The sequence below is a fragment of the Paramisgurnus dabryanus genome, chromosome 7 (genome assembly GCF_030506205.2).
Source record: "Paramisgurnus dabryanus chromosome 7, PD_genome_1.1, whole genome shotgun sequence".
Classification (NCBI taxonomy): Eukaryota; Metazoa; Chordata; class Actinopteri; order Cypriniformes; family Cobitidae; genus Paramisgurnus; species Paramisgurnus dabryanus.
Window position 1 is genome coordinate 1694573 of NC_133343.1, and position 11459 is coordinate 1706031.

General features: G+C 33.4%; 2 protein-coding genes across 2 annotated transcripts in view; one reads left to right on the forward strand and one right to left on the reverse strand.

Moving 5' to 3' along the window:
• LOC135783226 (phosphatidate phosphatase LPIN2) overlaps positions 1-3129 on the reverse strand; it is a 29213-nt gene extending 26084 nt beyond the window's left edge. The window contains exon 1 of the mRNA XM_065293881.1: positions 3023-3129. The gene's annotated coding sequence lies outside the window, so the exon portion shown is untranslated. The remainder of the gene's footprint in view (positions 1-3022) is intronic.
• Positions 3130-5113: 1984 nt separating this feature from the next.
• myl9b (myosin, light chain 9b, regulatory) lies at positions 5114-9838 on the forward strand. Its single transcript, XM_065293878.1, has 4 exons — positions 5114-5237; positions 8118-8319; positions 8404-8565; positions 8657-9838. Exons 2-4 carry the CDS (start codon positions 8136-8138, stop codon positions 8830-8832), a joined length of 522 nt encoding a protein of 173 aa, XP_065149950.1. The 5' UTR covers positions 5114-5237; positions 8118-8135; the 3' UTR covers positions 8833-9838.
• Positions 9839-11459: the final 1621 nt, after the last annotated feature.

The window sequence follows — 11459 nt, forward strand, 5'->3', positions numbered from 1 at the left end:
AGAAACCTCTCTTCTGTATGCAGATTCATCATGTCTAGTGTCACCTGCAAACTTCACACAAACATACACACGCAAACATTACAAATACATAGGCTTCATTCGAAAGCTATAAAATGCTGCCTTCGGAGACAGCATTCCAAGGCATGTCCGAATCCGATGTTTGGTTTACTTTCTGACTGCACGCACCAAAGCTGAATGTGGCGCACATGCACCCATGATCTGTATCCACACATCTATCAAGTAAAAGATTTTATAGAAACTTCAAGTAAACAATTAATACAATAATTTTGCAAAAACAACTAATATTATGCTGATAAAAATATGCTGATTTATTTAATTCTGCTATTATATATTACTACAAAAATGTTTTTTTTTCAAAACAGATTACAGTATAAAATATATACGACATAAACTACTTAATTAGTTAATGTTCATAATAGTTTTTAATGTTTTGGATATATTTTTGTTATGTTTTAAATGAAAAAGCAAATAATTTCCTAAAATACCAGGTCATGTCTCCCTGTAGTGCGTATGAAGCTATGTAACAGCTTTTTATTTATAGCTTCTTATTGATGCTATTCTTTTTTTTTTTTTTTTTTTTTTTGTTATTGATGCTATTTGTTCAACCTTAAAAAGACACGTTGCTTCCGCATTAGCAGTTTCATTCAACTTATTTGCGCTGTTGTAAGGGATCGTGTTTCTTTTGTTACTGAGAGTAATATACAATTGAAAATAAACAGAATAAGACAGAATTATGAGAGAAAACCTGTCAAAATGTAAAGGTACACTAAATATTGTAAAATTCATCCCGTCCCTGGGTGGCCAGTGAGACGTCAGGGGGGTTCAGTGCCACCCTGACACTCCTCTGGATGTGAACATTCATTCCAATGAAACTTTAGTGAACTTTAAAACAGATTATTAATCTTCATGACTCAACACAACACTCATGAACTTTAACACTGTGTGTAAGCAGGACAATGAGACAGTAATACGATCTCTTCCTAAAAACAGAAAGCTTTGTTTACCTAAAATATGAAATAATTTCTTCATTAAGCTGTTGTATGTCTCAAATAGAAAGCACTAGAAAGTTGTGTAATAAAAACAAAATGATTCACAGATAGACTGTATAAAAAATGCGTCGAAATGGGAAAAAGCTGTTGTGTGATAGACTGTACTAACAGATTAACAAGAATTCGGAGCTATCATTTTACAAACTGCCAAAAAACACCGAAAGAAGTAAATTGATCGTTCATGCCAACGTCCACAGACCACAGGTGGGTGACAAGTTGCTAGGGTCACTATCAAGCAGAGGTTTTACTTTCTACATAAAAGTACCTTGTCAAGTATTTTATCCATGTTTTTCTTTGGAATTATTATCATAATTTTTATTCTATTACATTTCATAAATACTCTTGTTTGTTTTACATTTAATATTTAAGTACATTAACATACTTTTACTCAAGTTAAAGTACACAACTTTAATGTAATTTGGTATTAAATAAATTTTAATATGCAATATTAAAGAATACACAGTATGATTATATGCTTAAGAATGTAGTGAAGTAATGTTTTTCCCAATACAAAGTCAAACATCCTAATAAAGCACAGATGCTTGGAAAATGTAACTAATATAACTAAGTATTGTCCACCGCTGCTGTCAAGTCCAACTAAATTTAATTTTTAGCTGATAATAGTCAGGAAATGGCTGTAATCGCTCATCTGTTTTGCATCTAATGAATAGGGGGTTTTACTAGTAATAATACAATTATAGAGCTCTGTAATTAGAATTGTTACTAGTAAGAATGGTATTAAAGTGCTCTCTAATTCAATTATTACTAGTAAGATTTATAATTGCAGAGATCTCTAAACCAGTTATTACTAGTAACAATTGAATTGAAGAGCTCTCTGTTGGAATTGTAGAGCTCTGCAATTGGATTCTTACTAATAACAACTGAATTGGAAAGCTCTGTAATCAAAATTGTTATAAGTAAAAATTGAATTATAAAACTCTTTAATTTAATATTTAATTATTACCAGTAAACGCTAAGTAATGACAAGTAACGCTGAGTACATTAAAAGACATTTTGGCTTTCCATACAATGACACAGACAGTAATACTGTCTTCCTAAAAACAGAAAGCTTTACCTAAAATCTGAAACCATTTCTTCATTAAGCTGTTGTATGTCTCAAAATGTGTAGCAAAATAATTCACAGACAGAAGAATGAATCTAATGATGAATCATATCAATCAGTATTGGGTGTTGAATCACTTTTTGTTGTGTTGTTTACTTTAAATTTTTCACTTTTGTTTATATTCTCATTTAAATCACATTGAATTACAATTGTTTTGCACAATTTCAGTCAGTTTAAGGGTTTCATTCATGTGACTGGATCATTATCTTGTGCAAGATAATCAATGAACACCAGTGACGTTTAAAAGATAAAAACACAACTTTAAACAGTGTGAGAAATTCTGTGTAAACCCTAAAGAAAACCCAAAACATCCTAAAAACTAAAGGAGGAAATGTTGCAAGTCTGTGTGAATAAACAACAAATGATTGTCAAGAGGAGTTTGTGGGTCCTGATACAAAAAACCCTGAGAAACTTGTGTCTGGGTGGGAAACACTTCTTAAACAAGATCACAAAATAATCTTTATAACCATATTAAAGTATAAACTAATAAACTAATAGATAGCGGAGTTAAATTTCAGAAACATTTGATCAATGCAAATCTGTTGTTTTGAATGGTGTCCACTGTCAACCAAACAAAAACAAACAGCAAAGCTTAAGACATCTTTAAAAAAGCCTTTTTTTCTTAAACATACAGATATCTTTACTTAAACGTGTACACAAAAAAACACTTTTAAAACTGTAAACATGTCAGAAGAATTTTCTTCATCTTCATAAACAATTATTTCACGCTAAATGTTAATATTTCATAACCGCCGGATAAAACTGATAAACAAAGACGTTAAATCGTGAAAATCGTGTAAAAATAATGAAGTTATTTTACTGCTCTTACCTCAAACACACCAGCTGAGATCCTGTAAACACTTCCTGGAGTCAGACACACAGGAACACACGTCACACGTCAATCAAATCACATCCAATCACTGCCGGGGATTCGTCTCAGGACACGCCCTCCTTACAGCGACCTGTTGACGTGTAAAAGTAAGTTTTAGATAGTAAAGCACCACTAGAGGGCAATTTCTCTTATTTATTTACTAAAAAATATCACATATTCGTTCATTTATATTAAATGTATTACATATTCATGAATTTATATTCAAATAATTAAAAAGTTGAAAGTGTTACATATAGTGTTATAATTGATTTTTTTTTTATATCATGATGTTATCCATAGTTGTTAATAAACAGTATCTAGGTTTAGCTAGCACAATAGTATTTTAATTTGTCCAATTATAGAATAAACAACTACAGTGTCACACATAGTTTCACATATTGATTGCTCTCTCATTTGTACGCTGCATTAAAGGGATAGTACACACAAAATTCATTTTCTCATCCTCATGTTGTTCTAAACCTATATGAATTTTTTTTTCTTTCTGATGAACACAAAAGAAGATATTATGATAATGATGGTAAGCACACAGTTGATTGTAACCAGTAACTTCCATAGTAGGAAAAAAATGCAATGAAATTGAATGGGTACAATCAGCTGTGTGCTTACCATCATTTATCAAAATATCTTCTTTTGTGTTCATCAGAAATAAAGAAATTCATACAGGTTTAGAACTGAGGATAAGAAAATGATGACAGAATTTTTATTTTTGGGTGAACTATCCCTTTAAATAAAAGTCTCCTAAATTAATACATGTAGCCTAAATATCAGTCAACGAAAAGCATATGCAAAAATGCTATTATTTATATGTAAGTTAAAATGTTTTGTGATTACCACAGATAAAAAAATTCACAATCCAATCATAGACGTCTCTAAAACATCACTTAACATTAATACTGTGATCTTATTTATGTTGTGTTTTTTGTATGGTAAAAATAATTTCTTTAGCAGTTTAAACTCTAAAATTGTTTTGTAATGTTTATTATATTCCATTCGGAAATGCTATTGTGCACTCTTTGTAAAAATTAAATAACATCTTTTATAATAGCAGATATAAAATGTTTACATCATACTTTATAATAACATAATAATCTTCTCGTTCTCTCTCTGAGTATATAGTTTGGTTCACAGCTCATTTCATATTAACATCTTAATGGCCCTAAAAGACAAAACCACACTATTTTCATAAAAAAACTTTGATAGTCATTTAATATCAATAGCATTATGGTCATGAAGGAGTGAATATATTTCTATAATTCAGCAGAGGCGGACACTACTTGAGTATTTTAAGTAAATTTTCCAATCATCTGTGCTTTATCAGAGTGTTTGTCTTGGGAAACAATTTCTTTACTGTACTAAAAAATGTTCACTACATTCTGAAGCATAGAATCATACTGTGTATTCCTTTTATATTGCATATTAAAATTGATTCAATACCTAATTACATAAAAATTGTGTACTTTTACTTTCTTGAGTAAAAGTACAAAAGTACTTTTTAAGTAAAAAAATTCTAGATGTGCAATGTACTTAAATATTAAATATAAACAAAAAAACTTGAAATTATAAAATATAATGGAGTTAAAATTATGATAATATGCTTTGGAGTGTATGTTTTCCAAAGAAAAACACTGATAAAAAATACGAATACTCTAAAATGTACTTTAATGTAGAAAGTAAAAATACTACAGTAGTGTCTGCCTCTGTAATTCAGATGAATTGGGTATCAGTAACTAAAGTCAAAACGTTAGCAAGATGACAACGCATCAGTCCTAGTTTGGAAACTTTTCAGTTGTTTAAAACACATCCACACGTGAACGCAAACCCATCCATCTCATCCATCCAGACAGCAGGCCGGTTTTCTCTAAATAAGGCATCTTATCTGTTTTCCTGTCATTCCTCAGGGCCTCTCATCCTCTGTGTGGTGTACAGAGAAACAGACTCCACATTCTTTACCCATATATGGCTAAATCCCTGCGGTGGGCCGGCTCTGTTTAAGTGAACAAAAGCTTCCCATTGGATGAGAAAAGAAAAGGGAGGGGTGCAAAAACTAATGCTTGAGAGAAACTTTTGTGTCTCCAAAGTGTAACTGTCTCACTCTCCGGCAGAAAGACAAAGTCAAGAGGGCAGGGCCTTTATTCCGTTAGCTCAAGTTCAGGTGAGTACTGAAGGTTTATTGTGTTTATATCACTGCTTTTTTGTGCTATGAAAGCTTATGAAGGGTTTTTCCTGAAGTGCTGTCTGAGTTTGAGACACTGAGGAAAGTTCTGGATAGAGTTGGTGACGCAGATTTTGAAAATGGAGCTGAAGTGGAGTCAGAACTGATCTAGTTTTAATTTATACAAAATAATCTTCATTCAGAACTGTGGTTCATGATGCCATAGAAAGCTTCTTCAGATGATAAAGGTTGTTTACGGGCACAAAGGTTTTTTTCTGTTTCACAAGAGGCTCATTGTAGTAAAAACATCGTCTTTAAATTATAAAAAGGTAAGAGAAACAAACAAAAAAGAAACATCTATGGCTTTGCTTTGAAGCACCTTTATTTTTAAGAGGGTATGTGTGTGCCGAACATATTCAAATCTGTCTTTAATGCATTTCAGTAGATTTCTACTCTTATCACACCTCATAAAGATACATAAAGAAAACATTTCTTATTCAAACACTTAATTTTCAAATGTCTTTCCATGTACTTGACTGTAAAATGCTCATCTGTCATAACAAAGTCATTGTGTTTGATGTCATAGGTCAGAGGTGAGACCCATGATGTAAACATTAGCCCAGTGAACCTGAAACAATTTTTAAAATAAAAATCCACATGAAAGTCACATTTATAAATATCTAAAGGTCATAGACATCAAAATAATATATCAAATAATGCCAAAGCTTTTCTCACAACTAACTTTTCTATCATTTGTTCAGTCAACTGGTGTCAATGTCATCAGTTGGGCTCAAGTTCACACAGATGTAGATCAGCACATTAACTAACAGTCACAATACAATTAAACATGGCAGACTTCTTTTTGCTTAAAAATGTACACTTGCTATCAATTCCTTAAAATAAATGCCACATGCTTTTTGAAACTTCTGTATATTGAGCTTTAAGATTTTATTCTAGCTTCATCATTTAAAGTTGATTTAAGAGTGAAACTGAACTTGAAAAAATCTTGAAGGACTGTAGATAAAAGAAACTTCAAATAAATGTAAGGGAAGAAGTGACAGCATCTGATGTCCTTCAGACAGTTGTTCAGGTCAGTTTCTAAATTCCAGGATTTAATCCTGAAGCTGTGTTCAGATGACTGTAGTCAATAACAAATATAAACACACAGTCATACAACAGTTTCATCTGTCATACTTATTTCTGATACAACCTCATACTTACAAAACAATATGACATAACAGAGCAAAGGAATAAAACAGTCAGAGTTTAAAATAGAGCACAGGTCAGAAATAAAGAAGCCATCACTGGATTGGATTTAACTATATTTAGGCATGGGCCAGTTACTGGTTTCAATGTATACTGAAAGTTTTAAAGGGGATATATCAGAAAAATCTATAATTGGGTCCCCAGTGCTTCTATCAACCTAAAGTTTTGGTAAACCATTCTCTGCAAGCACGTGCAAAAATAGATCATTGAAATTTGGCTCCCCTTGTGATGTCAGAAGGGGATCTTATTATAATAAAACCACCCATTAATCTGCACTAACCACGGCACTGACATTTAGTGCAGAGAGAGAAAATAAATGACAGCACAAATGAGTTTCAATTTCAACAAACCACCATCATGGCGATCAGTGTTTGTATCTCATTTATTTGCATTTAAAACGGCACATTTTTGCTCACACCTATACAAAGTGGCAGTTTTAATGTTTAATGTGAAAGGTTTCAAAATCACTAACATTTTCTGTGAAACTGTTTCTAAGGTAAGAACTGTGTTTACATAAAATTAATTAAAGAGCACCTATTGTCCGATTCACAATATAACATTTCATTTGGTGTGTAAGTGTGTATTCGTACATGTTAACGATATGCAAAAGGTACAAATCCCAAAGTAAACGATGACACAAGTTATCGTCTCCGACATAAATCTCTTTTCTTGGACTACAACAAACACAGATTGTAGGCAACAGTTTACTTCCTGGGATCGGTGATGTAGAAAAGACCGACATTATCAGAATTCCTCTCACAGTCTGTAAATTAACTCCTGTTAGCATTGCATTGTGAGCGAATCTTTCAAACATGGTAAGGAGCGTCACATTTCTGTCTGACGTCAGCAGTATTCAGGCCAATCACAACGTACAGATTAGCTGGCCAATCAGGGACACAGAGCTTTTCAAATCTGTGCGTTTCAGGAACAGAGTTGAATCTGGAGCTACAAAAATGTATGGCATGTGTAAAATAATGTGTTTTTTAACCATAAACCATGCAAACACATTGTACCAAATACACTTACTAAATTTGTTATTTATAAAAAATTACGTCATATCAATAATTTCAACATTTTTTACATGTTGTACATTGCTTAAAAAGAAAATGTATTGTGTCCAGTTGCAAAGCTTGAAAAATAACACATTTTAGTTATACCGCCAAAATGTACCATACCGCCAATATAAATTGATTTCAATATTAATTGCAAATGTAATATCAATAGATTTTCGCAGATAACAATGATAAATAATATCCATGATCTCTGTTTTGTTGGACAGTTGCACACCTATGTCCTTCTTGTGTAGATCTAAGCCAACACCCAAATAAAGTTCTTCACATATGTGCACAAATACTAAAGTAAATGTACAGTATTGATCCATGCATGCATAAAGATTAAACCACATTACTATCTAAACGCAACATTTCTACTTTGCTTTTGCTTAAAGATTTTAATTGATTCCTTTAGGACCTTTTAAAAAGGGAACATCCCAGTCACCACTCATGAGCATTTTTTTCTGAGTGTGTGTGATGGTTGTTCATTCATGCTTGGTTTTATGTTATATGAATAAACTTACAAAAAAATGATTAATGTGTTTGACATGTCTTCATCCAGACCCGACACACAGCCAACATGTCCAGCAAACGGGCAAAAGGGAAGACGACCAAGAAGAGGCCACAGAGGGCCACTTCGAATGTTTTCGCTATGTTTGATCAGTCACAGATCCAGGAGTTCAAGGAGGCCTTTAACATGATCGACCAGAACCGAGACGGATTCATCGATAAAGAGGACCTTCATGACATGTTGGCGTCTTTGGGTAGGTCTGATGAAGTTCTCCATGGTGTCCCTAAATAACACTCAGTAAATGAAGAATTAATCATGACTGTGCACCTGTGTCCAGGTAAGAACCCATCTGATGATTATCTCGAGGTTATGATGAGTGAAGCACCAGGTCCCATAAACTTCACAATGTTCCTCACCATGTTCGGAGAACGGCTGAACGGAACCGACCCGGAGGACGTGATCAGAAACGCCTTCGCATGCTTTGATGAAGAAGGATCTGGTAAATCACTCAATAACCCAATAGCTCAGTAATGCATTAGCAGCGTAAAGGTCACAAATAAATGTAAATGATCTTCTGTGTATCTGCACAGGCGTTATTCATGAAGATCATCTGCGAGAGCTGTTGACCACCATGGGTGATCGATTCACAGATGAGGAGGTGGATGAACTGTTCAGAGAGGCTCCCATCGATAAAAAGGGAAACTTTAACTATGCAGAGTTCACACGCATCCTCAAACACGGAGCCAAAGATAAAGACGACATGTAGACCATCGACTAAAGCAGAACAACACGTGCCTATATACATGCATGAGCATGCACGGGTGTAAACAGCAATGAAGCATGTCATCATGATAATTTATCAAAGAAGATACAAGTGTACGCTATATTTTACCCCCCCCCCCAAAAAAAAAAATTTGGGTCAAAAATGGACAAACCCAATTGTTGGGTCAAAAATAACCCTATAACCCAACTATGGCTTGAAACAACTTAGCATTTGGGTTGAAATTAAACCAACAGTTGGGTTTGTCCATATTTGATCCAACTGCGGGTTGAAACAACCCAACATTTTTAGAGTCTTGAATCAGATTATGGTCAAATGGATGTATGCTTTTGGCTATTATGAGATTGTTTTAAACATTAATGTGTAATGGTTTAAATATTCTACACAAAATAAAAAGCTGGGTTATTTTCAACCCAGTGTTTGGTCTAAAAGAGACGAACCCAATACATTGAGTTGTGTATTGTGCTTTGTTGTTAACCCAAATCAAAACATTTTCTGGATTTTCCAGACCAAAACTGTAGGGTTCGTCCCTTTTTGACCCAACACTGGGTTGAAAATAACTCAGCATTTTTTGTGTATTACACAGCTGTGGCTATAAATCTTAAACTGACCCAAATCAAATCAGTGTTGGAGACCAAACGGATCACAGAAATGTCATTTAAACATCATGAATCATGCTTCAGTTTTTATGTTGCACAAGAATTTTCATGATCTTCCTTTTATTGCTTGATACAGATACATTGAGCATTATAGCTGTCAGTAAACCTATACAAAATCTGATCATATTCATGCACATTATGATGATTTCAATTGCATGTTAAGTATTGATCTCTTGGTTAGTACTGCAGTTGTATGCATCAAATGAAGCTCTGCTCTATGAAGTGTTGTCAGGTGTGTTTGCCTGTGGCAGCTGTCAGGTGTGATCTATGAAGTCATCTGTCTTATCAACTGAAGTATTTTATACTGAAATAAAGGTGTAAAGATTGTAACTATTACAAATTCTGTTTTATTCACCCAAATTAAAGCTTTCCATCAAATGTGACCCCGCCTGTGAAAACCCAGCTCAAGACATTTCTTTAGTGATTTACTGTGTCATCATCCTATATAATGTAAAGAACATTTGGTGAAAATATTACCTTCATATATTTAAAGGTGCCAAAGAAAGCATTGATACAATACCTTAAATTTGTATCTGGTATGCGGCTTTATTAAGTGCAAAAATGATCCAGAATCCAAGGATTTGTCTTTAGAATGAAATGGTCTATTATTACCTTATTTGGAAGGATCATGAATAATAATGTTGAGCTCTGCTCTGATTGGTTGTTTCTCAGAGCAGCTTCTTTAGTAGCTCTGTGTGTGTGTGTGTAAACAGATCTTATGTTTGAGTCTGTATCAGATGAAGAGACAGATTTTGAGGAATAAGCAATTGTTTAGAGATTGTTCACTCTGAGGATATTTTGAGGATTTCCGCCTGGATTTGGTCTACCCAATTTCAAAAGCTTCCCATACCCACAAGCAGAGGTGCACATACAAACGTTTGGTCTCATTTTACAGGAAACCCTTTGAAATAACATAAAACACTGTTAAAAGTGCTCAACATGGTTGTATGTGTTGTCAGTCCTCTAATAAACACAAAAATAAATAGGCGCTTTTTGATGCTTTTTTCTAAAGTCTGTATTTAAAAGTGTATAACTCTGGCCCTGAGTGGTAACGAAACCTCCAGACAGTTTTGTTTGATTCCAGCAATTGCCAGCTTACAGAGGAAAAAGGAATTTTTTTCTCTAACATAATTAATGCAAAAGTTATTTGACTCCAACTGAAGGGAGGAATAACACCGTTTTGTATTTAATTTTCCCCTAAAAATATTTAAAGTGCTCCCATAACCACATACAGTGGAATAAATGCAATATCTTTATATCATTTTGCAGAAAACCCTTTGAAGTTACATCAAAAGCTGCTGTTTGTGACAAATAGTGTTATTTATGTTGTTTTTTATATGATAAAACACCAAATTGCCTTTTTTTATGTTGTAAATACTGTCTTTGATAGTGTATAACTCTGGTTCTGGGTGCTCTAGCAGACTGCAGACAGTTCTGGTTGTTAGCAGCAGCAGACAGTAAACACCCAAAAAAAGAATGAACTCTTTATCATGTTGCATTCAAAAGATATTTTTATTTTAAGGGTGTGAAAATACATTTTTCATATAAATATTACTTTTTTGTTATGCACATATAATAAATAGCAGGGGATTATTCATGCACACAACCAAAGAAAATGCTGTGAATGGACTCATTGTTTAGAGTAGGACCTAAAATAAAAGATGGTGTATCATTTGTGGCTATCTGTGCTATCTGAGGCAGTTCACACTCAAGTTTCCTATATGTTTACAAAAGACCATTTTTTTTACCTCATTATTCATTCGACGATTGTTGGATATGTGATAATAATAGAACAAAAATAAGGATGTAGCCTTATTCCTGAGAGTGAGAGCTTTCATTTGATATAGGACTTGCCCATGTTTGTCATACTTGAAAACTATGAAATATGTGAATATTAAATCTCATAAAAAATTGTGGGGGGTGGGTGAATTGTGTAAATTAAGTGTAAATAAC